This window comes from Chionomys nivalis, chromosome 17, assembly GCF_950005125.1.
Source record: "Chionomys nivalis chromosome 17, mChiNiv1.1, whole genome shotgun sequence".
In the NCBI taxonomy this organism is placed as follows: Eukaryota; Metazoa; Chordata; class Mammalia; order Rodentia; family Cricetidae; genus Chionomys; species Chionomys nivalis.
In genome coordinates this window covers 56,798,866-56,818,838 of record NC_080102.1, presented here as the reverse complement: position 1 = coordinate 56,818,838, position 19,973 = coordinate 56,798,866, and the positions used below count along the sequence as shown (strand labels likewise).

General features: G+C 46.3%; 3 protein-coding genes across 3 annotated transcripts in view; 2 read left to right on the top strand and 1 right to left on the bottom strand.

Annotated features, from left to right (window-relative positions):
* The window catches only part of Cers5 (ceramide synthase 5), a 31,227-nt gene extending 27,092 nt beyond the window's left edge, over positions 1–4,135 (top strand). The window contains 5 exon segments of the mRNA XM_057792463.1: positions 13–119; positions 884–1,040; positions 1,839–1,850; positions 1,852–1,947; positions 2,928–4,135. Of these exon segments, the coding sequence (XP_057648446.1) occupies positions 13–119; positions 884–1,040; positions 1,839–1,850; positions 1,852–1,947; positions 2,928–3,143 (588 nt within the window). The 3' untranslated portion in view covers positions 3,144–4,135.
* Positions 4,136–13,138: 9,003 nt separating this feature from the next.
* On the top strand, positions 13,139–13,621 carry LOC130889104 (peptidyl-prolyl cis-trans isomerase-like 3). Its single transcript, XM_057792640.1, has one exon. It carries the CDS (start codon positions 13,139–13,141, stop codon positions 13,619–13,621), a length of 483 nt encoding a protein of 160 aa, XP_057648623.1.
* Positions 13,622–15,916: 2,295 nt separating this feature from the next.
* LOC130888986 (cytochrome c oxidase assembly protein COX14) lies at positions 15,917–19,050 on the bottom strand. Its single transcript, XM_057792414.1, has 2 exons — positions 18,910–19,050; positions 15,917–16,332 (listed from the first exon to the last, which is right to left on the bottom strand). The coding sequence occupies exon 2, from the start codon at positions 16,322–16,324 to the stop codon at positions 16,151–16,153; it is 174 nt and encodes a 57-aa protein (XP_057648397.1). The 5' UTR covers positions 16,325–16,332; positions 18,910–19,050; the 3' UTR covers positions 15,917–16,150.
* Positions 19,051–19,973: the final 923 nt, after the last annotated feature.

Here is a 19,973-nt window from a genome sequence, read left to right as displayed (position 1 = left end):
TCTTTTATCCAGGCTGCAAAGCTGGCCAATTATGCCAAATATCAGCGGCTCTGTGACAGCCTCTTTGTGATCTTTAGTGCAGTCTTTATGGTTACACGTCTAGGAATCTATCCATTGTGGTAAGTGCTCAAGGTGGTGAACTGTGGCAGGTATCTAATGATAACTTTTTGCTAGCTTAGTTTTTCTGTTCTCTTCTTGCCAGTCAAGCACTAAGAACCCTAGTGCTCTGCCTTTTCCTTGACCTAGAGTGACCCTTTGTGGACTCTTACAGGACCTTGGCTGCCTTACGCAGTGTTTCTAGTGAGTCAGGGTGTATGCGTTATTATCCTGGCTTCTCTTGCTATTTCTGCTGGCAGTCTTCAGTCTGTGCTTAAGTCACTGTCACTCCTTTGCCCTCTTTTGCATTGGCTACAGGGATTCCAGCTTTTATTGCTTTGATCGTGCTGTATGCCCTTCCTCCTCCTGACCAGCACAGTCATGCGCACGCATTTCTCTTCTATACTCATTACCTAAACTACAAACCTAGTGACTGTGCTGGAAATTGGCTTAGTCTCAGCAAATCAACCACTTACTGCTCTCTGTCCCTAAGAATCTAAACCATTCCTAGGGTTTGATTATAGGCCTGTTGCTGTCCCAGTGTTGCGAAGTTGCATATTTGAAGTGATTAATAGTAAGTTACCCCATCACTTTCTAAGATTCCATTTCTTCCTGTTATCTCAGAAGGTAAAAACACATTAGGTTCCTGTGTTTACTTTTATTCCCTATGAAAGAATATTCCTGTTATTGCACTAACAATAGGAGAAGCCCAGAAGACTGTCCAGAGGACTCAGCTTCCTTCTGTCTAACTGGCCTCTAGAGTCTGACTGTTGTCTCTTCCTCCTAGGATTCTGAACACAACCCTCTTTGAGAGTTGGGAAATGATTGGGCCCTACCCCTCCTGGTGGCTCTTCAATGGCCTTCTCCTGATCCTACAGGTTCTGCATGTCATCTGGTCCTACTTAATTGCACGAATTGCTTTTAAAGCCTTGATCCGGGGAAAGGTAAGACCATGTAGGAGCATGGGTATTATGCAGCAGACCTAGCGACCCGCAGTTATAGGAGCAGCCCACAGTCAGGCTAGGGATGCAGCTTAGTCACTGTGTGAAGACCTGGCTTTGGTTTCAGTCACATAAACCAGGCCTGGTGCCATATGCATGCCAGCAATCCCAGTGCTAGGGAGGTGATGCAGGAAAATCAGAAGTTCCGATCTTCCTTTGCTACATAGTGAGTTTGAGGCCAAACTGGAATACTTGACACCCTGTCTCAAAAATAAACAAAAAAAGAATGTCTATCGATGGAGAACTGCAGATAGAAACTGGAAAGCCAGATGCTTGGGATGTCTAGGAACTGTGAGGTAGCTCACTAGCTGTTCTAAGGTGACCATGCTGCAATACACAAGATTGGTTTATATTAGGAACTAAACATCTGCCTTGCTCACTGTTTGGTTTTTAGTGCACAGAACACAAAGAAAGATAGCCCTGCCTTTTAGGACAGTACACCTAGCTAACTCCAACCCCAGGAGGCACCATTTAATGACAGGACATAATTGACATCTGCAAGTTTTAAAGGAGACAGACTTTCAAGTCAGAATGCTGTCAGTTATGCAGAATTCCAAGTGGGTCAGGCTCTGCTAGAGATGTTAGTTCCAGACTGCACAGATGATGTAACCTCGGTATTTATTATCTCTCGTCATTGTTCCTGATGGCTGTGATTGGTTTCAGGACTTGTGTGGTGCGCCTGTGCATCTTGTTGTAGCTCCTGGACATCTCTCTTCTCCTCCGCCTTTCTTTCCTGACTAGGTGACCTACCCAGGGAGGATTAGACCCAGACTCTGTGCCTTCTGCTCTCCTTTCAGCTCCTCCCTCTTTTCTATGCCTGCTGGGATCTGCACAGTTTCATCCTTTGCATGTAAGTGCATCTGTGCTTCTGGTGTTGAGAGAAGTACCTGTCTGAATGGGTCCTCCTTCCCGCTGTCCTTCCTGATCCCATCTGTCTTGGTCTCCTTCCCGCTGTCCTTCCTGGTCCCATCTGTCTCGGAATGTGCTCACTTGCCCAGCTTAACCTATGTGACTGTTGTTGACTGGAGCTGACGTTACCAAAGTCAAGGACTAAGTGTTTTGCTTTTGAGCCTTTCCACCTCAGGTCTGGAAATGTTCTGCCCTCTGGTGGAAATCTCCTAGACATCAGGCGATACAGCTCCTGATCAGAGTTCAGAATCAGCAGCTGCAGTTACTGCAGTCACAGAACTCGTCTAAACAAATGTCCTTCCTTTGTAACAACAGCTAGAACTGTGTCCCTCACCACAGAGCTTCGTAAACAGCTACATGGCTGCTTGTGTATTAAAGGTCATCGTCCTCACAGGTTTCACCGGTTTCCTCTCCTTTTATTTTATGGCCCAGTATTGTGTAGGGCGACTAATTGGAAAATGCATCCATAATCTAAACCTTTCATTTGAAAATAACAAAACAAAGAGCACATGTAAAAGGCAAAGTCAGCATTGGGAAAGCTCTCCGAGAGCACTGTCTCTCCACCATTCTTGACTTTACAGGGCCTAGGGATGCCCAGTAATAGCAGAACTACTGAAAACGTGTCATGGGTCAGTATGGGGAGTAAAGCGGAACTCGGGATAACCAGGGTGGATAAATGCAGTGCCCACGGTCATCAGAGATAAAACCATGACAGCAGCTGTTTGTATTGGCCTTTCAGTTCTTTGTGGTGGAAGAGGGAAAATATATTCACAGTGGCACCCAATGATTTAGATATTTTGAATCAGCTGTCACCTGAATGTAGGCTAGATCAGAAACTGTGCAAAAGTGACCTTTCTGAGATTGGTCCTGTGAGTCTATGAAGAGTAGCATAATTACTGCCTTTGGTCCTGCCCGGTGCAGGTGTCTAAGGATGATCGCAGTGACGTAGAGAGCAGCTCAGAGGAAGAAGATGACACCAGCCACACAAACAACCTCTCTGGCCGCAGCTCCAGCAACGGTGCCAACTGTGTGAATGGCCACATGGGAGGCAGCCACTGGGCTGAAGAGCATGGGACTTGTAAGGCTGTTGGCAACCCGCTCTTTGGGGCCTCCCCACATCTGCAGGCCTGCGACTAGATGGACTGCAAGGCACTGAGGAGGATCAAAGAAACAGTTTCATGTTTTAAAGAAACTCTGCTGTTTTGTATTTAATGCCCCTGGTCCTTTCAGTAATGTTATTTGCTCTGTGTTTGTATGTGTTTGTGTGTTTGTGCATTGTGCATGTGGATGAGTTTCATCGACAGGTTTGGGGCACAATTCTGGACCACTAGGCATGGCCTAGTCACTTCTGAACCCACCTCAAACCAGTGTTGGCTGTGTCTTGAATTATGCTGTTTGTCTCCAGACCATCTGCGTCCTTGTCCCATGGCTCTTGAGGCTATAAGTTCCTGGTCCATCTAAATAAATGGTGCCACCAGATCCAGCTCCAGACCTGGGGAACAGTTCTTCTGGAGCAGGAAGCGGTGCTTCACCTGATACCCAGGACCACTGTGGCCTCTAGCTACATCTCCTTCCTACCATCCGATAGTGACAGGGACAACTACTCATGCCCTGCTTTTTACTCACTGGTACGCAGGGAGGGGGTGGAGAGGATGAGCTGAGGTATGGAGAGCAGCAGCCACTAGGTGTGCTGAACGGTTTTATACTATTGTTTACTCTTCTGTAATTAAAGTGTTTCAACTCTTCTCTACTGTCTTCATCTCTTTAGTGACTGTCATCAATGCCCTGGTTAAATTTGGGGTTATTTGTTTGGAGACAGGGTCTGTGAGACTGGCCTCAGACCCGACAACCTGCTGCCTGAACCTCCTCGGTGCTGGGCTTACAGACATACACCATAAGATTTTCTCCCCAGGGGCTGGAGAGATGGTTTAGCAGTTAAGAGCACAGACTGCTTTTGCAGGGGTTTGGTTTCTAGCACCCAGCCATATAGGGCAGCTCAAAACTGCCCATAACTCCAGTTCTGAGGATCTGATGCCTACTTTGGGCTTCACTATCACCTGTATGGGTGTATATATATACACATAAAGTAAGTTTTCTAAAATAATTATTTCTAATTCAAGAAAAATTTGGACATCAAAATTTTCTTTCTCTGCATGCTAAGAAGAATTAGCCAAAATGGCTACATCTTTGAGCTTTATGTCTTAAGAAAAAAGTGAGGGGCTGGAAAGATGGCTCAGCAGTTAAGAGCATTGCTGGCTCTTCCAAAGGTCCTGAGTTCAATTCCCAGCAACCACATGGTGGCTCACAACCATCTATAATGAGGTCTGGTGCCCTCTTCTGACCTGCAGTCATACACGCTGACAGAATATTGTATACATAATAAATATTTTTTAAAAAGTGATATGTTTAATTGATGTGCTGGCTACTTTTATGTCAGCTTGACACAATAATTATAGTAATTTTGGAAAAGGGAACCTTAGCTGAGAAAGTGTCCCAACTGTATTGGCCTGTGGGTAAGCCTAATGGTACATTTTCTTAACTTGATTGATGAATGGGGGTGGGGGGGAGGACACACTTACAGCCCATTGTGGGTGGGGTCATCCCTGAGCTGATGGTCTTGGGTGCTGTAATAAAGCAGGGCGAAGCCTGGCAGTGGTGGCGCACACCTTTAATCCAGCACTCAGGAGGCAGAGGCAGGAGGATCTCTGAGCTCAAGGCCAGCCTGGTCTACGGAGTGAGTTCCTGGACAGGCTCCAGCTCCAGGGATATTTGACATGATAAAGCAAGGTGAGCAAACCATGAAGACAAAGCCAACAAGCAGCTCCCCTCATGGCCACTGCATCAGCTCTTGCCTTCAGGTTCCTGTCCTGTGTGAGTTAGTGTTTAAGCACAGCAGCAGAAGTTCTAAGACAAATGGCCACAGCAACATTGCTCAGCAGATAAATATAACAACCAAAGGAGAGTCTGGAGAAGCTAAGACATCCTTAGAACACCTGTTCTCACCACAGAGCCATGGGTATGCCATGTTCTTCTCTTTTGTGTTTTAACCCATGGAGAAAGTAGTCCTAATCCAGATTTTTCTCAAGGAGTAAATATATTCCAGAATAGTCTTCTGCTTGGTGGTCATTTAAGTTATAAAAATATCTCTAGGGCTGGAGAGATGGCTCAGAGGTTAAGAGCACTGGCTGCTCTTCCAGAGGTCCTGAGTTCAATTCTCAGCAACCACATGGTGGCTCACAACCATCTGTACTGAGATCTGGCACCCTCCTCTGGCATGTAGGCATACATCGAGGCAGAATGTTGTATACATAATAAATAAATCTTTAAAAAAAATAAAATAAAATAAAAATATCTCTAGAGAGGGCCGGAGAGATGGCTAAGAGGTTAAAGCACTGGCTGCTATGACAGAGGTTCTAATTCCCAGCAACCACGTGGTGGCTCACTACCATCTATAATGAAACTTGGCGCCCTCTTCTGGCCTACAGGCATACATGCAGGCAGAACACTGTATACATAATAAGATCTTTTTTAAAAAAAAAATCTCTAGAGGCTTTATGTACATGGTGATGGTGAAGAAGGTTGAAAGTGCTCTATCAGCTTTAGTGCTTGTAATCGAGCATTTGGCTGAAACATGAATTCGAGGCCAGCCTGAGCTACACAGTAGACTTTCTCACAATAAAAAGGAGATTTTTTTGTGAGAAATTGGGGCCGGGGAGTTTAGTGGTTCAGAGCATCTACTGCTGCTCTTCCAGAGGACCCACAGGTGGCTCACAAACATCTAGGGTTCCAGCCCCAGGGATATTTGACTTCTGGGCACACACATATTTGCATACACCCATATACATGATTAAAAATAATAATAAAACAGTGCTTCACCTATGGGACATACTTTCAGTTCCAGCACTGGACACAGAGGCAGATAGACTTACGTGAGTTTGAGGCCAGCTGAAGCTAGACAATGAGACACTAGCTTTTTTTGTTTTTGTTTTTCGAGACAGGGTTTCTCTGTAGCTTTGGAGCCTGTCTTCTTGTAGACCAGGCTGGCTGGCCCCGAACACACAGAGATCTGTCTGCCTCTGCCTCCTGAGTGCTGGGATTAAAGGCGTGTGCCACCACCTTATTTATTTATTTATTTATTTATTTATTTTTGTTTTTTTTTTTTCGAGACAGGTAATAACTCCCCAGGCTGGTGGGGTGGCTCAACAGGAAAGAAAACACTCACTGTGCAAGCCTGGTGACTTGAATTCGATCCCTCATACCCATGGTAGAAGGAACTGGCTCCCTCATACCCATGGTAGAAGGAACTGGCTCCCTCATACCCATGGTAGAAGGAACTGGCTCCTACAGGTTGTCCTCTGACTTCTACACAAGAACATGGCTCACTTGCATACACAATAATAAACAGTTTTAAAAATTAATCCAATAAAAGGGAAAGGGTGGAGTCAGGGAGCAAAGGCAGTTCTAATAGGCTCCTGTTTCAGTCCATTACACTTGGCTCTGCTGTTGGAGTACAGCAGAGATTCTCTTATGGCAGTGGCTGGGAAGCAAAGATGAAGGGGATAGCGATACAATAGACCTTTCAATGCCACAGCTTCAGTTCAGGGCCTGCTCTCATCACACACCCAGCACAGATTAAAAATACAGCTAAAAAATACAAATGGTATGTGTCGGTTCTAGACAGTCTTACTGTGACCCTAGATGGCCAGGCCTCGAATTCACAGAACGCTGGGATTAAAGGCATGCACCAGCACCGCCTGGCTTCTCAGCTTTAGAAGCACTGCCAGCCTTCCTGATTAGCTCTGAAAGAATGACTGCTCAGAAACTCCTTTTCCCCGACCCTCAGTATTTGAAAACCAGCATCTTATATGTTTAGTGCCACTGCCTCTACCTTAACCTTAGTGAGTTAGAATGCCTATTTCTTTATGTGTGTGTGTGGAGGGGGCATCTGATGACATCTTGCGGGAGTTGGTTCTCTCCTACCATGTGGGGCCCAGGGATCAAACTCATGTCATGAGGCTTTTATCCACTGAGTTGTCTTCTCAGCCCAGAATATTCCTTTCCATTTCCTTTCAAAATAAATAAATAAAGCCTGGGCGGTGGTGGCGCACGCCTTTAATCCCAGCACTTGGGAGGCAGAGGCAGGCGGATCTCTGTGAGTTCGAGACCAGCCAGCCTGGTCTACAAGAGCTAGTTCTAGGACAGGCTCCAAAACCACAGAGAAACCCTGTCTTGAAAAAGAAAAGAAAAAAAAAAAAAAAAGATTCAGTGTTGTGTGCAGTATCAGGCATGTTTCTCCAGAGAAATCCCAGAGGGTAATCTGAAATTAGTTTCGTGTGTGTGTGTGTTTGTGTGTGCGCAACGTATGACATTTTGCCTGCATGTATGTCTGATGCCAGAAGAAAGTGCTGGATCCCCTGGAATTGCAGTTACAGACAGTTGTGAGCCACCACGTGGGTGCTGGGAATCAAACGCGGGTCCTCTGGAAGAGAAGCCAGTGTTCTTAGCTGCTGAGCCATCTCTCCAGCCCTGAGAGTACAACTTGTCTGCAGAAGAGGGCAAGCGGGTGTTTCCCAGACTTCACAGGAAACACATGTAAGCTTTCAAATTCACATGAAGTGGGGACAGGGTTTAGAATTCTCCAGCCTCTGGTTCCACAGCCCCAGTACACAAACATCCTTGCTTTTTCTCTGCTGAATGAGTGGACTGTTTTTAATCTTTTTCCTCAGGACTGTTTTCTTCCAGGGTCTCTACTTTAACTGGCAGAGCTCTGTAATTAGCTCCTTCCATGTAGCTAGTCTTGTGTGTGTGTGGTGTGGTGTGTGTGTGTGTGTGTGTGTGTGTGTGTGTGTGTGTGTGGTTTTTCGAGACAGGGTTTCTCTGTAGCTTTGGAGCCTGTCCTAAAACTAGCTCTTGTAGACCAGGCTGGCTTCGAACTCCCAGAGATCAGTCTGCCTCTGCCTCCCGAGTGCTGGGATTAAAGGCGTGCGCCACCACTGTCCAGCTCATGTAGCTAGTCTTGTTGATTATATTTCCTTTTTTAAAATTAACTTTTTTTTTTTTGTTTTTGGAGGCAGGTTTTCTCTGTGCAGTTCTGGCTTCCTCTCTGCTTCTCGAGTGTCGCCATGCCTGACTGGGTTTATTTACCTTTATTGTATGTGTATGAGTGTTTTGCCTGTATGTATGTCTTTGTGCATGTGTGCCTGATACCCAGAGAGGCCAGAAAAGGGCAATAGGTCCCCTGGAACTGGAGTTAGAGACAGCTGTTATGTGGGTGCCGAGAACTGAACTCAGATTCTCTGGAAGAACAGCCAGCGCTCTTATCCACTGAGCCATCTCTTCAGCCCCTTTGTCTATTGAACTTAAACCAAAGCCCTTAAGTTACTTTGCCTCACCTCCCCCAGGAGCTGTGTGAAGTCATACTGTATTATTTTTAGTTTCTAGTTCTGTCTTTTATGTTTCTTTCTTGGAAGCTCATCTGTTTCTGGATGCTGGTCTCACGATATTTTAGTCTGCGTTAAGCCAGCGTGTTTCTTTCATACACTCCCACATCACTCCAAGCATACTTCCTTTTCTGCCCAGCAAAGTTCTCGTCCTGTTTTGTTTTTCATTATTTTAAATTTAATTTAGGGTGCTGGAGAGATGGCTAAGTGGTTAAGACCAATTACTGTTCTTGCAGAGGACCCGGGTTTGGTTCTCAGCACCTACATGGCAGTTCACAAGCCTCTGTAACTCTAACCCCAGAGGATCCTATGCCCTCCTCTGGCCTCTGTAAGGTCCTGCATGCACATGGTACACATAAACTAATGCAAGCATATACATATACACTATAAACAAATAAATGAAAAGTATTTGTTTACTAAGTCTTCAGAGATAAGGTCTCACTCTGGCCCTACCTCTCATGGAACTATGCAGTCTAGGCTGGCCTCAACCTCGAGTGTTCTGACTTCCACACGGATAAATAAGTGTGGTAAAACATTTTAAAAACCTCATGTTGGTCCTCACATTGTTCTACCTTACTGTCAAAACGTATTTGACGGCTGTTTGGATATGGCATCTTCATAGAGCTCTGTGAACCCCTTCCCAACACTCCGGACACTCCCCAGTACACCCATCCACATCCCACCTTCACATCCTCTTTAAATGTATTTTTTAAATATTTTATTTATGTGTATGGGTGTTCTGCTTGCATGTATGTCTATGTACTGTGTGCTTGCCTGGTGCTGGTGGAGGCCAGGAGAGGCCATCAGATCCCCTAGAACTGGAGTTACAGATGGTTGTGGGCGCTGAGACTCAAACCCCAATCCTCTGGAAAAGCAACCCAATGTTCCTAACCACTGATTCATCCTTTCCAGTCCCTTAATTTTTTCTTTTTTTAAAAAAAAGTTTTGCCAGGCGATGGTGGCGCACACCTTTAATCCCAGCACTTGGGAGGCAGACAGGCGGATCTCTGTGAGTTCGAGACCAGCCTGGTCTACAGAGCTAGTTCCAGGACAGGCTCCAAAGCCACAGAGAAACCCTGTCTCGAAAAAAAAAGAAAAAAAAGTTTTATTTGTTTGTTTACTTATTTATTTTTTGAATTTTTCGAGACAGGGTTTCTCCGTAGCTTTTGGTTTATTTATTTTTGAGACAGGATTTCTGTGTAGCCCTGGCTGTCCTAAAACTTTCTACGTAGACCAGGCTGGCCTCAAACTCAAAGAGAGCCATTTGCCTCTGCCTCCCAAGTGTTGGGATTAAAGCAGTGCACCACTACTTCCTAGCTGAGATACTGCTTTAAAAAAATTGTATGTGTATGCATGTGTGCATGTCACAGCACACATGTAGCAGTCAGAGGATAACTGTGGGCATCAGTACCCGCTTTTCACCATGCGAGTCCTTGGAGCTCATGTCAGGCCTGATGGCAGCAAGCACTTTTACCCACTGAGCCATCTTCCTGTCCCTTGACATATTTTGATAAGCTTAGAATTTAGACGTCTTTAATACAGGTCAGCTTCTCTACATTATATACAGATTATTTAGTCTTTTCTATATTATGATCACATTTCTTTCACTCTGAAATATAAACACATCCTAGTCACTTTGTATGTTAAAGAAAATACGTATTTAAAATCCTACTAATCTTTTACTCCTTGAGATGGCTGTTCTGAAGATGCAGAAAGCTGGTGTTTAAACCATGAATATGACTTACTGCTTGCTTCCTCTGGTAGACAGCCCTACTTCACCCTGGTCAACACACGTGACCTTTATTGTTAGGACTGGATAGGGTCACTTTTTTTTTCTTTTGAGACAGTCTCACTGTGTAGCCTGGCTGTCCTGGAACTCCCTATGTAGACGAGGCTGGCCTGGAACTCTCAGAGATCCCCCTATCTCTACCTCCTTCAATACTGGAATTAAAATCAGGTGCCACCATGCCTGGCAAATGTCACTATTTAGATATGCACAAGTTTATACCTTGGTCCAGGACATCCTAATACATCTGTTCTCTGTACAAACTGTACCTTGGTCCTAATATGTTTGCTCTCTAACTGGTTTTTCCTGCTTCTTCCTGATGGGTTGGGCATTGCACATATAAACATCAAATAAAACGAAACCTTTAGAAAGTTGTACTTTTTTATTTTTTATTTATTTATTTTTACTCTGGTTGTACTGGAACTTGCTCTGCAGAGTGGGTGATTGATCTGCCTGCCTTTCCCTATTGAGAACTGGGATTAAAGGTGTATGCCACTACCACCCAGCTAATTAAAATTTTTTTAAAGATGTATGGTGGGGTGTCTTGAGACAGTGTTTCTCTATGTAGCCCTGGCTGTTCTGGAACTCACTCTGTAGACCAGGCTGGCCTTGAATTCATAGAGTTCCACCTGCTGCTGCCTCCCAAGTGCTGGGATTAAAGGTGTGTGCCACCACTGCCCGGCTAAAGATTTATTTTTATGTGTGTGTCTTTTGCCTGCATGTATATTTGCACCGTGTGCTTGCAGCGCCCATGATAGTCAGAAGAGGAAGTCAGATCCTTTATAACTGGACTACAGATGGTTCATTATTGACACAGGTGCTGGGAACTGAACCTGGGTCCTCTGCTAGAGAAAGAACTCTTTGGATTGTTGGGGTGTGCTGTAGCACAAATAATAATAATAAAAAAAATCCCAGAGACAGATATTGGGGATCAAGATGAAGATCAGAAAAGCAAAACTGCTAAGCCTTGGAGAAGTCTTAACCTCTACCAAGGCTGGGCAAGGCTGCAGACTGAATCCTGAGCCTGTCTCCTCTCGTTTCATATTCCCCTTTAGTGCTGGGATTAAAGGCATGTGACTCCTTTGTACTGAGATAAAGTTGTGAGCCACCACCACCTGGATCTGTTTCCGCATTGATCTTGTGTACCCTGGGTGGCCTTAATCAAGAGATCCATCTGCCTCTGTCTCCAAAATCCTGGAATTAAAGGTGTGTGATACCACTGCCTGGCCTCTGTGGCTTAGTTTTACCCTCTGATCTTCAGGCAAGCTTTATTTATTAAGACATAAATACTGCAGTCCTGGCCGAGTCACAGAAGAAGATGTGACTGCCTCACTGAATAAGGTACCCAGCCACGTGGCTAACATAGACAAGAATGATGGGCTAGCCGGGCGGTGGTGGCGCACGCCTTTAATCCCAGCACTCGGGAGGCAGAAGCAGGCGGATCTCTGTGAGTTTGAGACCAGCCTGGTCTACAAGAGCTAGCTCCAGGACAGGCTCCAAAACCACAGAGAAACCCTGTCTCGAAAAACCAAAAAAAAAAAAAAAAAAAAAAAGAATGATGGGCTAATATAAGTTATAAGAGTTAATTAATTAGCCTGAGCTAATGGGCCAATCAGTTTATAACTAATATAGACTTCTGTGTGATTTCTTTGGGACTTAGCAATTGCAGGAACAAGGCAGGATAGAAAACTCAGTCAACAAATGGCACCCAAGTGGACAACTGTATCTACATAAAGCCTGAGAGAACTTGGGAAGTAATTCTAGACAGAAAAGAATAGAGTTAAGCATGACTTATTAATAGCAGCATTTTTTTCAGATGGGCTCTGCTTGCTAGAGGCAAGCGCTCTCATTTAAGAGAGGCTTCCTGATTCAGCTTTAGATATAAAACCTTGCAGCTCTTTTAAGAGGTCCTGCCACAAAACACTTAAATGGTGTTGATGAAAAGGTGACCGCATGCTTTTTGGTTTTCAGCTGTAGCAGGAAAAAAGCTGCACTGTTTTAAAATGCCAGCTTTCTGGGTCATCCTGCCAGCACAAACTCTGACTCTTTCAGAGAGGAGGTCTGGCTACAGAGCATATGAGTGTGGTTTGTGAGCAAACTGCTGAAGCTTGCTTGCTGGCAGGGACCTTGAAATGCCATAAAGCTGTGGCAATTTATACGGCTACAGCCAACACCTCTGCCATAAGGCTGGAATCTCAGAAAGCTAAAGAATGGGCTGGATCCAGCCATCAAAGCCACAGCAATCCTAGCCATATAGCCTAGCAAATTAAAGACTCATATGGTCAGAAAAAGAGTATACAATAGGGGCTGGATAGATGGCTCAGTGGTTAAGAGCATTGCCTGCTCTTCCAAAGGTCCTGAGTTAAATTCCCAGCAACCACATGGTGGCTCACAACCATCTATAATGAGGTCTGGTGCCCTCTTCTGGCCTGCAGGCATACACACAGACCGAACATTGTACACATAATAAATATTTTTTTTTAAAAAAAGAGTATACAATAAAGAGATTCAAAGACGAAGAAAACCTCTAAATGGTTTTCAGTGCGTTAAAAATATATGCAAGCTAAAGGTTAAAGTCCTTAAAAATAAAAGAGAGTAGTTGGGTGTGGTGGCACATGCCTTTAATCCCAGGCTTTTCTGTTTCCGCAGAGGCGGCTCTGAGCGAAGTGGGCGAGTGTGAGTTAACAGCATTTCTCCTTTGATTCGTGCACTCGCTGCCCGCTGTACCCATGTTTTATTCCCTGGGATGGTTGTGGTGAACTCTCAGGCTGGAGAGGGCCTTAATTGGAGAATGCATAGTAGTACTAGTGTCCGCTACTACGGGAAGAGCGCTTTTAAATACAATGTCAGGATTGGGAACTCATCTTCAGGTTTTCTGTGCAAGTCTTCCTGGAGCCATCAAGAGGATGTCTGTGACGTTGCATACAGATGTGGGAGATATCAAAATAGAAGTCTTCTGTGAGAGGACACCCAAGACGTGTGAGAATTTCTTGGCTCTTTGTGCCAATAATTACTACAACAGCTGTGTATTTCATAGGAACATCAAGGGTTTCATGGTTCAGACAGGAGACCCAACAAGCACTGGATGGGGAGGCAGCAGTGTCTGCAGGAAGTTTAAGGACGAGTACAGCGAGTATCTGAAGCACAATGTTAGAGGTGTTGTATCTTTGGCTAATAATGGCCCAAATACCAACGGATCTCAGTTCTCCATCACCTATGGCAAGCAGCCGCATCTGGACATGAGGTACACAGTGTTTGGAAAGGTCATGGATGGTCTGGAGACTTCAGATGAACTGGAGAAGTTACCAGTGAATGAGAAGACATACAGACCTCTTAATGGTGTACACATCAAGGACATAACTATTCATGCCAACCCGTTTGCTCAGTAGCTGGACAGACACTTGGCAAACTCTTCACTGGAATACGCCCATTGTCCTTTATTCAGTTCTGATTATGTCAGAGATGGAGGTCCTTCTGGCGTTTACAGTAATGACATCTGTCGGGGAGGCCCATAGTGTTCGCCCCCCAGTTGTGAGCATATTCTGTACCAGTACTGCTATTCAGTGTTTAAATACAAAGCAATGCCTTATTTAAAAAAAAAAAAAAAAAAAAGCCTGAGCTAATAGGTCAATTTATAACAAAAAAAAGAAAAAAGACATAAATATCATATAGTGTGTTTCTGTAATGTACAAGCTTATAAAATACATGGCAGGTACGGAGATGCAGGGTGTAATCTCACACCCGAGGAGCAGAGGCAGAAAGGTCAGCTGGGCCCACACAGCTAAGTGAGACCCTGCCTCAAAAACTAAGTAACAAAAAGTAAACGTATGGTTCATGGTAAGCAAAGTTCTAAAAGGAATGGGGGCAGGAATCTCTCCTTTTGGTGAGGCTTTTCTTGAACGCATCTTTTTATATTTTATTTGGTGGGGGATGGGGGCACACATGCCATGGTGCACATGTGGTGAGGGGTGGGCACACACGGCACGGTGCACATGTGGTGGGCGGCACACATGCCACGGTGCACATGTGGTGGGTGGGCACACATGCCATGGTGCACATGTGGCCAGAAGACTTGTGAGGTCAGTTCTGGCACCCACCATGCAGGTCTCCAGGATCAAATTCAGGTCATCAGGCTTGGCTGGCCGAAGGCTCCCATTAAGCTATCTCACCTCCCTTGAGTACGCTCCTCTTTCAAATCCTCTTTCCATCTCTGCAAGAGCTACATGCAAACTGAGAGGCACTAAGTAGCAGGGTTCAAGATCTACTCTTCCATGTTGGCTTTATCACGTGATCTGCTTTACTACAAGCTACCCAACAACCCTTCCTTTATGATCTAGTGCTCTTCCACATTGCTGCATTAGTCCTACGCAATAAGGGTCTGCCTTCCCTGGTCCAGACAAATGGCCCCATTCCTTAGACGTAGTAATTGCTCACTTGCCCAGAATGCTTTTTTTCAAGGGGTCTGCATAATGCTAGTACAGAGGCTGGAGTTATGTCTCAGAGGTAGCATGCATGTTTACTTACAGTATGCACAAGACCCTTCACCAAAGCTGGGCGGTGGTGGCGCACGCCTTTAATCCCAGCACTTGGGAGGCAGAGGCAGGCGGATCTCTGTGAGTTCGAGACCAGCCTGGTCTACAAGAGCTAGTTCCAGGACAGGCTCCAAAACCACAGAGAAACCCTGTCTTGAAAAACCAAAAAAAAAAAAAAAAAAAAAAAAAAAAAGACCCTTCACCAAGAGGTAAGCAAATAAGCCACGCAGTGGTGGCGCACACCTTTAGTCCCAGCACTTGGGAGGTAGAGGCTGGAAGATCTCTGAGTTCTAGGCCAACCTAGTCTACAGAGCTAGTTTCAGGACAGCTAGGACTGTTGCACAGAGAAACCCAGTCTCGAAAAACCAAAGAGTTAAGCAAATCAACAAATTCTGGAATAGCTTTTCGCTGAGATGCTACAGCCCTATAATACTGATAAAACTGAGTCTCTCAATCCATGGATGATGACAATTGAGTTCCAGCAACCCAGGTGTAGTGGTGTGAATGAGAATGACCCTTACAGACAGGTATATTTGAATCCTTGATCCCCCAACGGGTGAACTGTTTGGAAAGGATTAGGAGGTGTGGCCATTTCAGGAGGTGTGTCACTGTTCTGTCTTGTGCCTGTGGATTCCATGTTGCCATGCCTGTTGGCCTGCTGCCATATGCCCCACCATGATGGTCATGGACTCACCCTCTGGAACTGTAAGGCCCAAATGAACTCTCCTGAGTTGCCTTGCTGTCTTCACAGCAATAGAAAAGATACTGCCAGGCTTGGTGGCGTACTCCTTTAATCCCAGCACTTGGGAGGCAGAGGCAAGAGGATCTCTGTGAGTTCAAAGTTAGCCTGGTCTATAGAGTTTCAGGACAGCCAAGGCTGCATAGAGACCCTGCCTTAAACAACAACAAAGGTAAAGCAACTCAAGTAACTAAGACACCAGGCTATGATTAGAAAACTGGAAGTCAAGGCTCTACCTCCAATCCAAACCTTCTTTTTCATTTTTTTTTTTGAGAGTCTCTCTGTATAGCCACAGCTGTCCTCAAACTCACAGAGATCCGCTTTTCTCTGCCTCCCAAATGCTAAGATTAAAGGTGTGCACCATCACACCCAGCTCCAAACTGTCTTTGGCTACACAAAAACACTAAGACACAAACATGTCAAAATATTTAATCTCTGTAATGAGCCTCAGCCTCACTTTGCCACTTATCCAACAGCCTCCACAACCTGTGAGAACGGCACAAGCCGGGAGGGCCGCAGACACCACGGCACTTTAGTCCAGCAGGTTTGAGAGCCATCGTGGCCCTAGCTCTTGCCGTGGATGGTGTGCAGGGGAGGTCTTTCCATCGCATGCCTCAAGCCTGCTGCTCAGGAGGGAAGGCTGAACTCTACAGGACTCCCGATGTCTTCTGTTCTTCTGCAGCCTGGCGCCGGGCACTGCGCAGCTGGAAATACCGGTAGGCTCGGACACTGCAGAGGTAACCCCCGTATACAGTGAGCAGCATCATGGAGGCAGAGAAGGTCTTGTAGCCAATGTCAGCTAACTGCTTGGCAGTTGGCATGTCTTCCCCTACAGAAAACAGACTGGAGTTGGTCTCCAGGACAGGCCTCACCTCCCTCCTTAGAGCCGTTCTTTATTGTCTACATCTTCACTTCATTGACGCATCCTGCGACAGTGACCCCGCGTGGAGCTCTGGACTTAGAGGGTGAATAGAGGCTGCACGTGAGGTAGACAGAAGGCTGGGAGCAGGTGCATCTGAATGCCACCACAGCCAACACCCAGCCCTCCTTGTCTGTGCTTTAAAAAATGATTAGCCTACCCAGACACCCAGACTGTGCTGGGAATCAAACCCAGGTCCTCGAGAAGAGCAGTAAGTGCTCTTAACTGCTGAGCCATCTCTCCAGCCTTACAACATTTTTTTTTTCAAGACAGGGTTTCTCTGTGGTTTTGGAGCCTGTCCTGGAACTAGCTCTTGTAGACCAGGCTGGTCTCGAACTCACAGAGATCCGCCTGCCTCTGCCTCCCGAGTGCTGGGATTAAAGGCGTGCGCCACCACCGCCCGGCAGCCTTACAACATTTTAATCAGACTGCTTAATTGTGGTAGTCAGATTCCACCCTCACGTTAGGACCCGAGGGTAGATTCCAGCATGCGGGGGTGCGGGGGGGGGGGGTCCTAGTCTTAGTTTAGTGACACTGAGTAAATCTCCTTTTTCTGTTTTTCACTATTAATCTGGCTTTTTCAGTTTCCTGAGACTTATTAGGACTTTCAGGACACAGGCTCTGCCCTCAAGGGACAGTGGGTTAGGACCACCTGATAAACAGGAGACTGTCTCTAGTTAGGGCCAAGGCTGAAGTCAGTTTAGTGCAGTGACCTGGGAGAGGGGCTCTAGGCCTTAGGCAAACACTGGGCTCCAGCAGGCTTTAAATCCTGCGAGAGCCACGTGTCCAGTATTCTTCCAGGTCAGAGAAAAACTGGTTACTACGAGCATCACAGCCGCCTCACCCCAAAGATGAAAATTAAAATTTTTTTAAACATTTTTAAAAAAATATTTATTTACTTATTATGTATACAATATTCTGTCTGTGTGTATGCCTGTTGGCCAGAAGAGGGCACCGGACCTCATTACAGATGGTTGTGAGCCACCATGTGGTTGCTGGGAATTGAACTCAGGACCTTTGGAAGAGCAGGCAATGCTCTTAACAAACCATCTCTCCAGCCCCCAAAATTAAAATTTTTAGAATTTAGATGGTGGGGTTACAAGAACGGGAAGGTAATGAAATCAAGAAAATTCTAGGTGTTTGCGCTTTTTTGAGACAGTCTTGTTCTGTAGCCTTGGCTAGCCACACAATTCTCCTTTCTCTGCCCACTTAGTGCTGGAATCACGGGGTTCCAGTCACCTAGCCATGCTGACAGGCTGGCTCCATCTTGTTCACTGATAAAGATCTGAGTATTTTCTAAAATGGGATGGAGCTCAGTTGGGAGAGTACTTGCCTAGCATGCACAAAGCCGGGGGTTCAATCCCAGGCACTGAATTCAATGAAGGAAATCCCAGCACCCAGGATGTGAGGCAGGAGGATCCTAAATTCGAGATCAGCCTTAGCTACTTAATACTGGCCTTTTTTTTTTTTTTTTTTTTTTTTTTGGTTTTTCGAGACAGGGTTTCTCTGTGGTTTTGGAGCCTGTCCTGGAACTAGCTCTTGTAGACCAGGCTGGTCTCGAACTCACAGAGATTCACCTGCCTCTGCCTCCCGAGTGCTGGGATTAAAGGCGTGCGCCACCACCGCCCGGCTTAATACTGGCCTTAATCCCAGGCCAGTATGGGCTACATGAGACCCTGCCCAAAAAAGTGAGGAGGGGCTGATACAAACAGAAGCAAATCCAGGATAAACTCAGAAAAACTGAAATTAGAAGCTCAGGTACAAGGGTCAACTTTGGAAATAAGAGAAACTTTTGAGATTGGTAAAACGTTTCGTAGGACATCTGATGCGCTTTTTTTTTTTAAAGCTGTTAGGAAATGTAGGAATGGATTATAGGTTACAGAAAAAAAAAATACGGTAAGAATAATCAGGAGAAATGCCACAAGGGTGCAATCGCAAGGGTTGTAAGACTCTGACTTTCTACCCTCAAACGTGATAGAGCTCAAGGCTCATGTTTCTGGAAAGTTCCGAGCCCCTCATCATAGACCCCTCTAGTTCTGGGTTATATCCGAAACACTGTCCAGTTGAATCAAACACACACAAAAATAAAAATCGCTTGGAGTCCACAGAAAAGAGCTTGTGACTAACGGATCAGAAAAGGAAAGCAGGGGACCCCATAGTGTGTCAGATCGGCAGGTGGTGAAGACCACAGAGACGCGGCTTTGCGTGTGAAGCTGGCGGAAGCTCTGGGGTTGGGCTGCATTTATAGGAAGACGGGCAGATTTAGCAGAGGGAAGGCAGTCAGGTCGCGGTCACACCAGGAAGACGGTATGGCCAAGGCAGTCGGGACCGGTCGGTTGCGGTCGCGGCCACCCGGCTAGCGCAGCGGACGCGGGCGCCGCGCGCTCTCAAGGGCAAAGGCCGAAGACTGGGGGAGCGGGCGAGCCGGGGAGCTTGGGAGAGAAGCGGGGAGAGAGGGCGAACGGAGCCTCCCGGTCCGCGGCCTACCTGGATGCTGCAGCTGGGCCGCGTCAGTCCGCCACTTGCAGTCAGAGTCGGGCAGCAGAAACCACCCGAGCGAAGCCCTGGTCGTGACCCCCGCAACCCTGCGAAAACCCGCCCACTGGGGCGGGAGCCGGCTTCAAACTTCCGTTTCCGTATCTCAATTCCTGGCTCCGCACGCTCAGACTCGTCTTCCTTTCCGAAAGGCTCATTGAATTCTGGGGGTTGTGGTCCCGCTCCATCAAAAGCGCTTCTTGGTACCCCAAACTTGGAAAACCGGAAAATTTTTAGCCAATCCTCAGTTTACGATGCTGTGACGTAAACTGTAGCTAGGGAGATTCTCTCGGACTCCTCCAGAGACGGACCGTGCGCCCCCTAGTGCTTGGAGCGGCCCTTTACAGGGTGATCCGTATCGGACCTACACTATGGGCCACAGCATGAGGAATGACTCGCTAGTGTTTCTGCCTTGTGCGCAGCCTCCTCGCATGCAGGCTGCGTTGCAGAGCCCCTAAGAAACGCTGGGGGAAGACTCTGTGATAGTTTGGATGGAGGAGGGGAATGGGACGCGGAGGCGACGGGAGAAAGGAGGGGGTAAAATTGGATGCTAATGCTGATTGATGCCCCCGAGAGTGGCTGCTATTATCTAAGAACGGTCTTTCTTTCACATTGAATAAAACATGCATGAAGTAATACATGACCCCGCACCCTGCCACATGCACCGGCGCAAAAACCTCGCCAACTCTTCCAGTTTCTGGAAAAACCACACTTTATTGGGTGGACAAGTGGCCTGACAGAAGGCCTCAGATTCACAGTTGACTGACTGATCAGAGTACAGGTGTTGGAATCTATGTCTGCATCCTACCCCAGCCTCCTGGGAGGCAGCTCTAAATTCAGTCAATGCGTGGGAGGGTTCCGGCCCAGCACGATGGATGAAAGGGCTCCCCCTCTTCGCCTTACCCGACCTTCATTGGTAAGACCAAATTCTTAAGGGCTAGGAGCAGAGAAGCGCTCGGCACTTTAGTGTGTTAGTTTAACATAAAGCTGGCGAGAGCCACAGTGTGCCAGTTGCT

What these genes read in the sequence shown, in the direction of transcription:
- LOC130889104 (XM_057792640.1), top strand. Translation starts at nt 13,139, where the DNA reads ATGTCTGTGACGTTGCATACAGATGTGGGAGATATCAAAATAGAAGTC.
- LOC130888986 (XM_057792414.1), bottom strand. Translation starts at nt 16,324, where the DNA reads ATGCCAACTGCCAAGCAGTTAGCTGACATTGGCTACAAGACCTTCTCT.